Consider the following 16058-nt stretch of genomic DNA (forward strand, 5'->3'; position numbering starts at 1 on the left):
TTTCTTTTCTTTTTTTTCCCCCTGTTTCATTCCCATAATCCTAAATCCTAAATAATTAGTACATCAACTAAGGAAAACTAAAAAAGTTTTTAGCAAACTTTTAATTAACAAAAAATTAAACTAGAACTAAAATATTAATTCCGTAAGACTAAGTAGAGTAGATCCTAAACACTTTCTCAAACCCAAACAAAAAGCATCCAAGAACCTAAATCATACTAGTAACCTTTACTTTCCCTGAACTTTTCTTAGTAACCAAACAGCTAAATAAAACATTTCCTTAAAAACCTCTTTCAGATCTAAAGCCCCAATTACTAAAATTTATGCAACGACAGATATTTAAAAAAAAAAAAAAAAAAAAAGGTAGGGATAAGGTAGCAGGTTTTTCATTAAAATAAAATAACGGTTAGGATTAGAGCAAGTAAAATCTACGGTTGATTTTAGCAGGTACCGTACCCACCCAAATAAAAAAAAAAAAAAACACGACCACTGGTACTGGTATTCCAGTTTTGTTCTATTTAAGAGTTTTTTCGGTATTCCAAGAAACAGTTGCGTTCATTCTTTTCCTCTGTCTCAAGGCCCAAACCTACCGCCCAAGCAAAGCATACACAAGAAGTCATGGATGGACTTATTATCTACCAATCCTATGAGCTTATGCTTTCTTCTTTCCCCTCTGCCACGGTACCACCAACCCTCCTCCTCCTCCATAACCCCAATCTGAATAGCTCACTGGGAACTTGGGAAGTCTAGACATTGAGGTAAACATTTTCATCGTCTTCACTTTGTTGTTTACTTTTGGATAACTTTATCTTTTTGGGTTTGTGTATTACATGATCTTAGATGGGTTCTTGAGAGGACAAAAAAACCCACTTGTGGGTATTGGAAGTTTTCACTTGTTGAAGCTTCTTGTTGTTTATCAGCTGTTGTGTCTTGTTAATTTGAGCTTTGAAATGTAGAAAAAACATGGGGTGTTCCAAATTCTTTTCCATTATACTTAGTTTACTCAGTCAGAAGGGCAACCCCACATTGGTAAATGCAGAGAACATAGAATCATTTGAGGGTTATTCTATTTTTTGGAGAATTTTCTTTACTGGGTATGTGCTATAAATCAAAATTAAAATGTAATCCCCCTTTTTATCAGTGCATGCTTTAAACAAAAAATGCTTAATTAAGTGTTTTTTATTTGGTCCTGTTATATTTATCTTTGACTGTATGTAGGTGTAACCTGGAATTAGCTAAATTTAGATTCAATCTGTTTTCATTTGTTTAAATTATTCAATCTTTGCCGTGAAGTGTGTCACCGTTTCTGGTTTGTTTTACTTCATTTTTCATTTCAGGGTTTGCTGCGACTTGAACCACATTGTTTATGAAAATCAAGTACTTAGTGGGTGTTCTGTTTTTGTTTATATCTGTCCTCAGTTTGTTTAATTCTTAGGTTTATTTGTTATTCCTCTTGATTTTCTATATCATCTTTGGTGGTGATTGTTGCTGCTGTTGTTGTAGTCGAATATATATATTTTTAATGTGTAATATTACTATGTGGAATTTATTTGTTTGTTTAGACGTTGTACTTAAAGAATTGTTATTGTTCAAATTTTAATTAGCTTGTTTATGCTTTATTATTTTATTCTAAATTTTTTATGATGCCATTATGGTCCAATCTTAAAAACTTGAACATCTCTTTTTTTTTTCTTTTTTTTTTTTCTTTTTTTTTTTGTTCTCTTTACAATTTGGTTTTCAAAATCATGCTTTTTAACTTTTATAGCAAAAGAGACTGCAGAAAGGAGAAATTATGAGTTATTGCCCTAAAAACAAGCTCTTAAATCTACTCAGAAGAGGTTCCAAGTTTTTTCGAAAGGCCTCCAACTCTGCTGCTCCCACCGTAGCTCCCACTTCCACACCTGGACAAGCATCCTCTGCCGCTGCCATTTCTTTGACTTCGGCCATGGATGATCTCCATACCCTCAAAACAAGGTTGTGCATCATTGGAAGTGGCCCAGCTGCCCACACTGCTGCCATATATGCATCCCGTGCAGAGTTGAAGCCCATCCTCTTTGAGGGGTGGATGGCCAATGGCATTGCCCCTGGCGGCCAGCTCACCACGACCACTGAGGTGGAGAACTTCCCAGGATTTCCAGATGGAATTAATGGCATTGAGCTCATGGACTGCTGCCGCAAGCAGTCACTCCGCTTTGGCACTCAGATTCTAACCGAGACCGTCAACAAGGTGGATTTCTCCACCACCCCTTTCAAGGTCTTCACTGATTCTAAGACTGTCATTGCCAATTCCATCATTGTGGCGACTGGTGCTGTCGCCAAGCGGTTAGACTTCCCTGGCTCTGGTGAGGGCCCAGGTGGGTTTTGGAACCGAGGGATATCAGCTTGTGCTGTATGTGATGGTGCTGCACCCATTTTCAGGAACAGGCCCCTGGGAGTAATTGGAGGTGGGGATTCAGCCATGGAGGAGGCCACATTCCTCACCAAGTATGGTTCCATTGTGTATATCATCCATAGGAGAGATACATTTAGGGCTTCAAAAATTATGCAGCAGAGGGTCTTGACTAGCCCTAAGATTCAAGTTCTATGGAACTCGGTGGTCGCTGGAGCCTATGGGGACGAAAATACTAATAATAGGGTCTTGGGAGGGTTGAAGGTGAAGAATGTACTGAGTGGGGAGGTTTCGGATCTCAAGGTTTCGGGATTGTTCTTTGCGATAGGGCACGAACCAGCCACCAAGTTCTTGGATGGTCAGATTGAACTTGATTCTGGTGGCTATGTTGTCACAAAGCCAGGGACCACCCAGACAAGTGTGCCTGGAGTTTTTGCTGCTGGAGATGTCCAGGATAAAAATTATAGGCAGGCTGTTACTGCTGCCGGCACTGGTTTGTCAATATCCACTATCTCTCCCCTTCATCATTTAAATTTCAATTTTGGAGGTTCTATGTTTGCAGCACTTCTCTTCTTCATTTTATTTGGGATTATATGTTTTGTGTGGGTAATAAGGTGTATTTGTTTCTGTTTCTATTTTTTGCTGGGTCAAAATTATGTTTATCGCATTGATATAATGCTGAACTTAATTGCCTGGTTCACTTCTCTTCTCTGTACTGCTTACTCAGATGCATTTTTCAGCTACAAGCTGCTGGTTTACATGTTTCTTTGTTCTTGATCAAATTGCCCACCAGATAATAAAGGGCCTGACTGCAAGAACAGAGAATATTTATGCTTTCTAAATTTGCCAGTGTCTCTAATTTACTTGTTGCATTATGGTATTTTCTATGTGCAACACATTAGTGAATGTAGTTGCCCTTTACCGATGAAACTGATAATAAACAAAAGGAAATTTTAATATTTATTTTTTGACTCACTCCTAATAGGTGTATAGTGAAGATGGTTCTAAAAAGTTATGTTTCTTGTCCATTCTATGCTTGTGGATTTAAAAAGAAAATTAGTCTCACGAATCTCACCTTGTGTGACCATGTACTTTTTTTGTTCTTCTTTATCCAAATGATGAAACTTGTGCTCTAGGGTTGTGAAGAAATTAATCTATTTATGATCTGTTTGACATGGTTTGATCACCATCTCTCTATGCAATTGGATGACTGTTAAGTCTTGAATTAAGCACATTCTTTTGAGACACTGAGCCCATTTTTGAGCAAACCCAAGCTGATCTAACTCAGGTTTTAAGAACATAGAGTATTCAGATATGTGAATATTTGGAACTTGATTTTGTCCCACCCATTTTTGGACCCCTTAAAATAAGATCAAATGGGTTGTCACTTCAAGGTTGAGCTAGACTCTGGCTTTTTTTATTGCTTGGTGACCTGAGACTGGGTGACATGTATTTATGATTTCTGCGCAAATGTAAATTAAGCCTGTGCATAACTTTAATCTCACAAACTGAACTTATCGCAAGATACTTGACTAGGCTTGGATTGTTTGTCTTTTTAAATGTGATTTACAAAAAAAAAAAACAAAATAAACAAACTACATTGATTTGGGAAAGTGTTTTGTGTTCATCATTTAGCTACATTGGGATGCATAAGATTTGACAGTTTTTGTAATTGACTATAAGAATTGAGATAATACAAATAATTGGTAGTGGTATATAAGTAGGTAAATAACAGCAGGTTGCTTACTAACTCCAATCTAAGTGATTCTGCTATTGGGAATACATGTCTTTCTGAAATGTTCATTTAGGTCCCAAGATTTTGGGGAAGAAGGGGGGGAGAGAAAGGCTGCTGCTGGTTTTTGTTTCATTCTCAATTTTCAGAATAGTCATGTAAAAAATTAGAAATCATGTAAGCAGTGGTTTTGATTATACCATTGGCCATGGCATCTACCATTGTTGCGATAACCTGTTTCTGTCACCAATATTTGGGTTTTGTTGAACAATTTATGTTATCATCTTAAATTTAAATAAAAAGACCTGTTCCACTTAAGTTATGGTTTATTCACAGTATATGTATTAAGGTCTCTCTATTTAGTTTACTTGGTTTCTTTAATGATGCAGGTTGCATGGCAGCTTTGGAAGCCGAACATTACTTGCAAGAGATTGGATCTCAGGAGGGTAAAATTGATTGATGAGTACCTGTTAGGGTACAGCCTAGTGGTTGGAGGCTTAGTATGAGTTATAGATCCAGACATACTAGGCTCATCCCCACTAGGAGAGTTTCCCTAGATTACCTAATACACAATGTGGCAGGTGGGGTCGTGTACCCTTTTAAAAAATTGTTCAAAAAAGAAGCTAATTGATGAACAATATTTAATCAAGAAGGACAAAGAATTGTCTCCAAAACAATGACATTTTACTTTGTCAATGTTGGATGCATAAATAGATTTCTAAAATTATGCTGCATCTGTTTTCAGCTGTAACTTGTCTTGATTGTTTGGCTTTGGTAATCTGTAAATCTTAAACCTTAGGTTTTGCCCTTTTGGTGGCTTTTAAACATGTTGACTGTAGCATTTTCTCTTGGATCTTGGCTACTCTGCTGGTTTCTTGAGATATATTCTTCTTTAACACCATGTTTGATGTACTATATGGCAGGTGTTTATTTATTTATTTATTTTTTTTGGGTGCACTTGGTTAGTGTGATAGCATGTCCTGTTGGTAATTATTCTTCTCTACACAAGGACATGCCAATATGAACAAAGAAATCAAATTTTTGATCACCAGGTTTGTAGAGCCCTGACCTTCAACAGATCCTATGGGTTATTTACCCAGCATGCTATTTTGAATTATGGCATGAATGATAAATCTTCATTTACTTATTTCCTGCAGAAAAAAAAAAAAAAAAAAGTTTAATGCTTCTTTAAATTTTTAATCAGTTATTCTATAGGATCAATTGGATATATGGGCAGAAAAAGCTTTATTGTAGGACCTTTTACCAACCCCACCCTCCCCCCAAAAAAAAAAACAATTTAACTCACAACATGAAGAAGTTATTTAGAATTACGAAGAACTAGTGTCATTGTTACTTCAATTTGTGTTCAAGAAAAAAAAACATTGCTTTGTTACAATTGGCCATGGTATCCACCATTGTCATTCTTAGAACCAATAGTACCATTGAATATTTATACGTGTTTTGCACAAAATAAGATTGACCAAATTGAAGACATTGAAAGTTTTATAATGTCATGGTGGAATTTGTAGAGGAAACCACAGGTGAAAGAAGGTACTCATATCATTTGAGTATTCAAATTAAAGAGGAGACATTGAGTGCCAAAACTTGGAAGAGTAGAAGTTTTTGTTAATCTTTGAATTTTTTTTTCATTGTAATTTTAATAGGGAATCCTTGTTTTTGGAAGTTTGCAAATTATTGGAAGTTTGGAGAAATTGGAATAGAGCATTAGCATGTAAAGTATACAAAAATCCCAAATAGGAATGGGAAGTTGTGATTAGTACCTAGCATTAAAATTTTTTTTTTTTTTTGGGTGGGGGTGGGGGGGGGGTGTGGCAAACCTGAATTTGAATTCCCTCTTCCCTCTTCCCAGTTATTGTAAGTAGGAAAAATAAAATGAAGATCATTTTGCTCATCTATGTTGAAATGCAAATATGATTTTCATTACCATCTTTTAATATAATTTACACCCCTTTCATAAGATAGAGCTGTTGGATCTTTGATTCATGAGATTTATGCTTATTTCAGGGTTATTATTATTTTAACTATTTTAATTATTTTAAAAAAATAACTGCATTCTTCCTATTTTGGTGGTCAATGTTACTATTTGTTCTTTTCTTGCTCCATAAAATACTAATTTGGATTTCAATTACATAAATTTTTTTATGAAGAGAAGATAATTTACTCATGCATGGTTAGTCATAACGATAAAAAATTTCTTCTAACCATCTTTAACTAAAATTTCACAAACATATACATTATCATTTATCTTCCGTAACCATGAAGCTAAAAGTCAAGGGAAATCAAATTCGCTACGATAATCTGTACAGCTGCTTCTATGATAGCCTTATAGTGTTGGTCTATTATGTGCATGGGTGAGCATACATGAATAACTGAGTTAGAAAATTTAAAATAATCAGCAACTTTGAAATAGAATTTTACTCTAACATAATCTAAATGAATATGTGTGAGAAATTTTGACACTCAATGATAGCATGTAGTTTATAACACTCATCAAAATAATAACATGTATGCACAACTTCATTCAAATAGCCATATGGTCTTTTTACACTAAGAAGGGGTAGTTTATAACACTCCAAAGAGAAATGTATCACACAAATAAGATGTAGTAGTACTGCTACTAGCCTACTACTACTACTTTTTTATTTATTTATTTTTTTCAAACATGGCAAAACAAGAAAATAAAGAAACAATAGCAAGATAAACAACAAATGGATGAACTCTATTGATTTCCATAACCATGGGACAACAACCCTTACATGATTTTTGGAGAAAGAAACATGATCCCGAGTACCACAAACTACAATTCCAAGCCTCATTCCCGCTGTTGCATATTTAGGATGAACTCCATCTTTAGAATTCTGAACCATGCGTTATAGAAAACAACATATTGAAGAAAAAACATCAATCATTATAACCACTGACATCAAAGTATCATCAAGGAAAAATAATTATCCTTTTAAAGGTAATAAAATTATTTAATTTGTGTGTGCTTACGAAGTGCAAAGGGTCATAATAATATGTATGATGGAGAAATTTTGATGCAATTTACAAGGATTCTATTATGATAATTATCTAGTGGAAGAGTGAAAAGGTTGCTCGTGTTTATGCATCAATGCATTAAAAAGATTACAGTACATGGTGTGAGAAATTAGGAGATCTTTGAATAATATACTTACCTTTCTCCAATGAACTATTGTGTGAGCCAATGTATGGTAGTGTTCAAGTCAACCTTCCAATGCCATTCATCTTCTTGTGTTGCTTGTACTCTTTCTAGCTTTGGTGTCCCTAGAGCTCCATGAGAGAAAGTCTTCATTTCAGGGCACTGCCTCACAATTACTTCTTCCAAAGATGGGAAATTGAAAGAATAACTTTCGGAGCAAAAACTTGCAAGGTTTGGCAAGGGATCAAGTTTTAAGTATATCAACTGGGTGAAAGTAATCACCTCACTCACTTCACCTCCCTCTCCTACTACAACTCCTGTTATCCTTTCGCATTCACTTACACTCATTTATTTGAGCTGTACCAAACTTTTGGCTGTTGATGATGTAACTAAGTTAATCAATCCATGACATTTTAGTATTTCTACATTTGTCAAATTTTGGAAAGATATTGATGATGGTACTAAAATTTTCAATTTTTCACAAAAAGACACTATCAGATTTTCTAGATTATACAAAATTGGGCTTGGTTGGGTGTCTTCTTTCCACAAATGTGTTAAAGTTGGTAGATCACATAGCTCTAGTTCTCGTAGTTGTGCCAGAATTGTAGCATTATTTTCCTGGTCAAAAAGTTCTTCATTTGGGAATATTTCTTCCCAAGAAGTAAGCCTCACAGAAAGTTTCTCCAAATTGTGTAATCTTTTTAGAAAATTAATCCAATCAAAAACAACTAGATAGCCAAATATGGAAAGACTTTTTAATTTGTAAAAGCACTCTTCCAAAAGTTGGTCACGTTGTATCTCCTTCATTTTGAAATTTCCACCCAATGTCAAAACCTCCAAGTTAGGGAATACTGTACCCTATAAAAAAAATAAAGCATTGAATAAAAGAAATTAGATTTATCAATGAAATTAGATTTATCAATGAAATTGATTATATCCGTGAAGTCTCTAAAATTAATGGTAAGAATATGGTCCAATCTTATTATATCTAGATGAAACTTTAAAAAAAAAAAACAAAAAAACAAAAAAAACAAAGAAAGAAAGTATATAATAAAGAACAATGTCGTAATTCGAAAATACTATCGGACAGTACTAGTCAATCAAATGCATAGTGGTGTAAGAGTATTTACAAGAAAAGCCTTTTTTTCCAAAACAACCTTAATCAATTAGTAGTTGTTGCCAATCAATTGTTTCAATTTGTCACAATTTGACACCTGTAGTACTTTCATATTTCTGGACACGTTGACAAAACAACAACAACAACAAAAACACACACACACAACAAAGGTACCTATGTTTTGATGTAAAAATATAGATTAAGGATTTCATTAAAAAAGAAAAAAAAAAGTATATAGATATATGACCTTTACTAAGAACTTCGCGTTTGAAACTTGTTTTTTGCGTGAGAGACAAGTACTACTCCAAACAAAGTTGTTATTTCTCGTAAACCAAAATATTATAAAAGAGTAGTTAAATTAGCCTCTTACCTCTTCAACCAAGAAAAAGGGTTGTTGAATGGAGGTCTCTAGTTGGCTTTGTTCGACTGTTTCTTGAAAGTTCAAAATTTTTGAAGTAAGTATCTCAATTTGATCACATCCAGTCACCTCCAATTCTTTCAACAATGGCCATTCTGAGGTATGCACCCCTCGACAAAACCACTTGAGCTTTGGCAATTTATAAAGTACTAGGAGAATTACTTTAGGGAAAACAAATCTTGCTGCTACTTCTGCAATTTCTTCACGTGAAACAATTTCCTCCACTCCACAATCGGCTATCCGAAGATCTTCCAATTTCATGAGAAATCTAGCCACAGATGCTGGGAACAAACTTTTCAAACTCTCACATTCCCAAACACTTATTAATTGTAGATTTTGAAAGCTGAAAATTCTTGGGGGTCCTTATTCCATACTTGCTTCATTTTCGGTAGACAACACAATACCAATCTTTTCAACGGAATGACTGTCACAGCATCCGATTCTCTAACATCGAGCCTTTGAAGTTCAAACACTTCTTGTAGTGAACCACAATAACCTACTTCAAGACTCTCTAGACTTTGGAATCTTGTTAGCATATTAGATTCAAAGATGTTCACAAGATTTTCACAGTATAAAACAAATAGAGATTGAAGCTTGGAAAAAGAATCTTCAGCTAATCGATGGTGCCATATGATTTTCAAGTTCTCCATGTGCATGATTGTCAATGTTTCCAAACTAGGGAATGCAACCTGCAAGTCCATTCCATGTGTGTTAATAACGTAACCAATCATAGTAACTCACGTAATAGAAAATAAGATATATACAAAGTAAAACAGGGGATTACAAAAATAGAATTACCTCTTCAGTGAGGAGAGGTTGCACAGAGAATTCATCGTAAGTAATTAGGAAGCAATTAGTTTCTCAAAAGACTAGATTCGTTAAACTTTTGATATCAGTTTCTCACTTTATTAATTAAAAAAAAAAGTTTCTCATTTTTGATTGCTCTGTTTACTACATAAAAAAACAGAGGCTCTCATTGTAACATATTCTCACATCTTCTTCTTCAATAAAGATCACAACAATTCTATTTTTGACAAACCTAAAGTTTCATTTGAGGCAACTTGGAAAGCAACGTGAGGAAGGAGCCATCTAAAGATAAATTCATTACAATAGCACATTATGATCCTACCAAATAGCTAGGTTATAAATAAGGATTTCATCTGAATTTTATTAATTAATTTTTAATGTTTTAATGATACTGATTATGCTTTATGTTGAACATGATAGAGCTAAACACACCTTTTCATTAAGTCTGCAGACAAAAGGCAGTCAGACGCATCGTTTCATTCAAGTAAATAGCTAATGAATTGGTATTGCTCAAATGGTGTCCTATTGAAGATTCAAGAATCAGTTGGTATTGGTGGGCTTTTTAGTTAGGAAGCTATGATCAACCAACTCAACAAACTCCACCTTTCATGGATCTCATCCGTAATTCCAGGGGTTCTGTTTTATTCAGTTAGGGAGATTTACTTGTATAAATACTGTATCTAGCACCAGAATGTAATTAAGCAAGATCAAATACAATTTCTCTTTGATATCTCTCTCTCTTTCTCCCTTTTCTTCTCTCTCTGCAATTGTTTGTTGTTCTTCAATCTAGCTAAATACTATTAGATTCTCTCTTTAGAATTTCATTGCTATAAGCTTTTATTCCAATAAGATTTTATTAATACAAGCAATGTATATACACATTTTTATCACAAAAATATGAGAGGTGCTATGTCTACAACAAATCATAGGTGATAAGCTGCAATTAGTTCTAATATGAATCTACAAGTTAATTTTTTTTTTTGGCCCACTTATACCAAACAATAACAACCTAACATTTAGAATTTGTACTGATGTCATAGAATTTGCACCGAGGTCGAACCGTAATGATGTTATAATTAATTTAATAATAATAAAATACAAATAAAGATATTAAAGCGACAAACATTAACAAATTTCTACTAAAAATATGTCTAAAAAAATTACACAACTTTCAAATGAATGTTCACCATTTTTATAAGGTTAATAGAAAATAATAAAGCATATTCAAGTGGGAAAAAAATTGTTTTTAGTAATCTTTCAAATTAAAAAAATTACCTAAAATAAAATCATTTCCAACATAAATTAATAAATTGTATATACACATGTAAAAAACATAATTCTTGAACTTCTAATAAAATTATCAAATAATAATAGATTGAGAGGGGTAGTATAATAATTTGGAAAACTATAATTTAAATTGTAAATAAATAAAATATTAAACCCAGGACTGACATAATAAAGGAGCATAGCCTATTGGTTATTGTATTAGTATTTGACTTACTAATTTAGGAAATTTTTATATTTAAAATGAAAGTATTGTGAAAATGTTATGGACCTCTTAAACTATTGATCTCCAATTCAATTACTAATAACTTGCCTCAATAAGTAACAATATAAACAAAATTCATATCCATTTTTTATGATATTTTCCAACTAATTTTTGTATTCTTTAAACTAATCAGAGTTAAATAGACGCAATGCTCCACTAATTTTATTTAATTTTTTTTAGGGAAACATGGCCAAGAGGTTGACAAGAATCTCTTTGTAAATATACTTTTCTTATTTCATCCTGATTATTAGGATGAAAAGATGAAATATTTTCTCATAGCCTAAGTCTTGATCGAAGATTATTCAAGTCAATATGAATTTTCTTAGAATGTGAATCTTGCAATATATGTGATTTCCTTATAAGAAATTTACTCATAGTGCTAGCAAAAGAATAAAGGGAAAACTATAAGTTCATTCAATATATATTCCACTTGGGCATTCAACCATTATATTAACTAGTAAGTTACCCATGCAATGCATGAATAATATTGTAATATTTTATGTAAGAAGGTTTTGAAGAATATTGTATATGTATTATAGCATAATTGTTATAGAATTTTATTAGTAACGAGTTTATCATAAAAAACAACAATTATAAATTTCTTACACATCCATTATAATTATTCAATTGAACTAATGAGAAAAAAAAAAAACTTTGGAGAAAAATTATAGAACAAAAGTTGATATAGAATGTGTCTTTCTCTTTCTCCTTAATACTAAAACAAAATATACATTCCAAACACCTACAGTTAATCACATCATTTACAAAACTCCAAATCCACAACGTCCAATTTTAACATCAAAATCGTAATCGCCGTTGTCACTCAATATAAAATGCAAATCCTCCTTCCTTAGTTGTAGCCAACTCAAACAGGATAGGATTAGATGAAACAATAGTGTTAGAGGTAGGTAGGTGTCGCCAAAAGATTGAAGTTTGAAGGTAAATGACATCATTTTTTGTCTGTGTATTTGATATGGGATGACATGAAGGACTATGGGTAGGTATATATAAAAGGGTAGAAATGCAAAAGGTGAAAATAGTGAATTAAAATGCAAAGAGTTTTGTGTGTGTGTGAAAGAAATGAAAAGTCTTGAAACATTGAACCAAAGGATACAAAGAATATTTATTTTTTAATTAAAAAAATCTTATTTCTTATGTGGCTTAAGAGTATTTCAATTTTCTTCATAGAGTACACCACATGGCAAGACCTCATACTCTCTCGTATGAGGTCTTTGCTTTTATATATATATATATATATTGATTATGTTTAATGAAGTATTCGGGGATTACTTTAGTGCATATGCATATGTACAAAATGTATCACATAAAATCAACAAATTCAGCTAAAGACTAAAGCAAGTACTAACATCGTAACTATTTGAAAATGTGCATTTCTTTTAGAAAAAAAAAAAACTAGCAATTTTAAAAATATGCCCTTGAAAAACACAATTTGTTTGAGTATATATGCCATATGATTTTCAAGTTTTCCAAGTGAAAGATTCCCAATGTTTCCAAACTAGGGAATGCAACCTGAAAGTCCATACTGTGTGTTATTGACATATCTAATCATAATAACTCACATATTAGAAGTAAAGTATGGGATAATATAAATAGAATTACCTTTTAATTGAAGAGAGGTTGCATGGCAGTATAAGAGATCTCCTCTGAATTCACTTCCTTAAGTTCTTTGCTCACTGTTATGCCTGAACTGACAGGTTTGAATATGAATGACTCCAATTTAGGGCATTGTTCTATCCGCAGACCCTTCAAGGATGAAAATCTTAGATTGGTTCCTATGCAGAATCTTTTAAGCACTTGAAGATCGTTTAGAATCAAGTCTTCCAGCCGTGGGAACAACACATTTGGAATTATTTCTTCTTGACCTAAGTCTTCTATGAGTAGTACCTCTTCCATTACCATACAGTCCTCAATGACAAGATATTTGAGCTGAATCATAAATGTCGCTGTAGAAGAAGACAATAGGTATTTTAAATTGCCAGAGCCTTTCACGTTCAAGTCACGCAAATTTCGAAATCTCGGGTCTGTTAATTTGAAAGTGGAGCTTGCCCGATGTTGGTTGTGAAGTAGTATCTCTTAAGAGTGTAAAGAGGGCAGTTCCAACATTTCCAAGTTGGGAAACACAACCTGCGACAACAATTAATTATCGGGTCCGGCTCCCCTCCCGGTTCAAACTCTCATGTTATCTCCGGTTTTAATATAGATGAAAGACACCTGGCAGACCAACAATCTAAAGGCTAAAAAAAACCCACGTCATTCTCTCTCTCTCTCTCACATTCTATGTCAATAACAGACCAAGCAAACCCACCGTCATACTCATACACCCAACGCCTTAAATACAATTTTTTCTCCTTTATAATTTGTCTTTCTTTCCCTTTCCTTGCTGTAATCTCTCTCCAATATCATCACTGTCAACAGGGTATTAGAGCTAAAGACCAGATCTCGCTAGAGAAGAAAGCATCACCCAAATGGAAACAAAATTTTTTGGACAAATTCAAAGAACCCAGAAGAGGTAAAGCAAGAAATCTCTCAAAATTTGCCTCTCTGTCTCCCTCAAAAAGAAACCCCAAGAATAACTTTGCAAAACCCATAACAGTAAAATCAAAGAAATTTAAGCCACATACTAGTACCCATAATCAATCACCCATCCATCAAATATATCACAAAATGAAGTGCTAGAAACAAAAAGAGAGAAAAGTAATCATGCAGCAATGATGAAATCAGTAGCAAGAGGGAGAGACATAGACGTTGGAAATTAGGAATATAAAATCAAAGAAAAATTTGTTCAGCTTCTAAAGTATTTGCAGCAGCGATTTTGATGTGCTGGCCACGCATCTCAAATGGCGTCTCCGGCATTATTTTCGACAACTCCTTGCCGTCCTTTGCCAATAGTGTTGGGTGTATGTATGATAGTGCCTAGTGGGTTTGCTTGGGCCGTGAAAACTTCTGAGTAATTGAGAGAGAGAGAGAGACAAAATTGAGAGAAAATGACGTGGGGATTTTTTAGCCTTTGGATTGTTGGTCTGCCAAGTGTCCTTCATCTATATTAAAACAGGAGAAAACATGACAGTTTGAAACGGGAGGGGAGCCGGACCCTTACTTATCTACTTCAGCAAACTTGTTAAAAGCAATGAAGAAAACGGTGTCGTATTTGCCTAATACAATAAGGCTCGGACCTCAAACGGTGATGAAGTCCAATTTCATAATGCAAACTGTTGAGAGAGGTTGAGAGAACTAGAAAATTATTAGGTACTTTGAGAGTATAGTGTTGTGATACTTTCTCCTCTTACATAAAGGTGGATCACATAAAAATTTAAGGATAAAATGCAAAACTGATCCTTTAAGTTTCGTCATATTTTATTTCAGTCTTCTAATTTTACTTTGGTTCATTTGAATCCTCTAAGTTTCAGATTTATTCAACTAAGACATTTTTCATTAATTTTTGTGAGAATTTTTTGAAAAAAAAAATCTAGAAAATAGTTTTCAATAATTATTTGAAAATTTTTAATTTAAAAAATTTGAAGAACAAGGGATCAATGCATTCTTTTTCAGAGGTCATATAATGCGCTAGCCCCACAACTGAAAAAGATAGTGAATGGATATGCATCAATCAATTTTGTATTTCCTTTCTTTTTTAATTAATTTCTAAATATTAGTCGATCCAATATGATACTAGATATATAGAAGACAAAATAAAATAGAGATTCTTTGTTATAAAATAAAATTCTTGATAATGATATGGTCACTCACGTTTGGAGTAGAATAGTCAAATTTCATAATGCAAACTATAAGCAAACTACAGTTGGAAAATTATTAGGTACTTCAAGAGTATAGTGACATGGTGCTCTCTCCTCTGATATATGGTAGACCCCATACTAAATTTAAGGATAAAATGTAAAACTAACCCTCTAAGTTTCTTCATATTTCATTTCAGTCTTCTAACTTTGTTTTCATTCATTTCAATTCTCTAAGTTTCAGATTTACTTAATTAAGGCCTTTTTTGTCAACTTCTATTAAAATATTTTGAAAAAAAAAATTGAAATATATTTTTCAACCATTAATTGAATTTTTTTTAATTTAAAACAAATTGAAGAAAAAGGGACCAAATCATTCTTTTTCAGATGTCATATAATGCGCTTGCCCCACAATTGAAAGATAGAATGAATGGATATGCATCAATCAAATTTTTTTTTTCCTTTCTTTTTTAATTAATTTCTAAATTTTAGGTGATCTGACACGATCCTAGAAATACAGAAGACAAAATAATATAGAGATTTGTTGTTATAAAAAAAAAATTCTTGATAATGATATGGTCACTCATGATTGGAATAGAATAGTCAAATTTCATAATGCAAACTAGAATCAAACTGTTGAGAGAAGTTGAGAGAACTAGAAAAGTATTAGGTACTTTGAGAGTTTAGTGACATGATACTCTCTCCTCTTACACATATGGTGTACTACATAATAAATATAATGATAAAATGCAAAACTGACCCTCTAAGTTTCTTCAAATTTCATTTTAATCATCTAATTTTGTTTTCATTCATTTCAGTCTTCTAAGTTTTAAATTTATTCAATTAAGGCATTTTTCGTCAACTTCTATTAAAATGTTTTGAAAAGAAAAATTGGAAAATATTTTTCAATCATTAATTGAATTTTTTAATTTTAAAAAAATTGAAGAAAAAGGGACCAATTCATTCTTTTTCAGATGTCATATAATGCGCTTCCCCCACAATTGAAAGATAGAACAAATGGATATGCATCAATCAATTTTTTTATTTCCTTTCTTTTTTAATTAATTTCTGAATTTTAGGTGATCTGATATGATACTAGAAATATAGAAGACAAAA

General features: G+C 32.9%; 1 protein-coding gene and 1 long non-coding RNA gene across 4 annotated transcripts; one reads left to right on the forward strand and one right to left on the reverse strand.

The window, feature by feature from the left end:
• Positions 1 to 525: 525 nt before the first annotated feature.
• On the forward strand, positions 526 to 5019 carry LOC142626879 (thioredoxin reductase NTRB-like). Of its 3 annotated transcripts, none has more exons than XM_075800584.1 (3): positions 526 to 755; positions 1763 to 2879; positions 4508 to 5019. In XM_075800584.1, exons 2-3 carry the CDS (start codon positions 1790 to 1792, stop codon positions 4576 to 4578), a joined length of 1161 nt encoding a protein of 386 aa, XP_075656699.1. In that variant the 5' UTR covers positions 526 to 755; positions 1763 to 1789; the 3' UTR covers positions 4579 to 5019. The 3 variants fall into 3 exon arrangements, with proteins under 3 accessions (XP_075656699.1, XP_075656700.1, XP_075656701.1); XM_075800585.1 differs by having other exon boundaries at positions 1769 to 2879; XM_075800586.1 differs by having other exon boundaries at positions 1778 to 2879.
• Positions 5020 to 6803: 1784 nt separating this feature from the next.
• LOC142627647 (uncharacterized) lies at positions 6804 to 13375 on the reverse strand. Its single transcript, XR_012842903.1, has 3 exons — positions 12811 to 13375; positions 8787 to 9345; positions 6804 to 8157 (listed from the first exon to the last, which is right to left on the reverse strand). It is a non-coding gene; the product is annotated as an uncharacterized LOC142627647 (long non-coding RNA).
• Positions 13376 to 16058: the final 2683 nt, after the last annotated feature.

Source organism: Castanea sativa, chromosome 3, assembly GCF_040712315.1.
Source record: "Castanea sativa cultivar Marrone di Chiusa Pesio chromosome 3, ASM4071231v1".
Classification (NCBI taxonomy): Eukaryota; Viridiplantae; Streptophyta; class Magnoliopsida; order Fagales; family Fagaceae; genus Castanea; species Castanea sativa.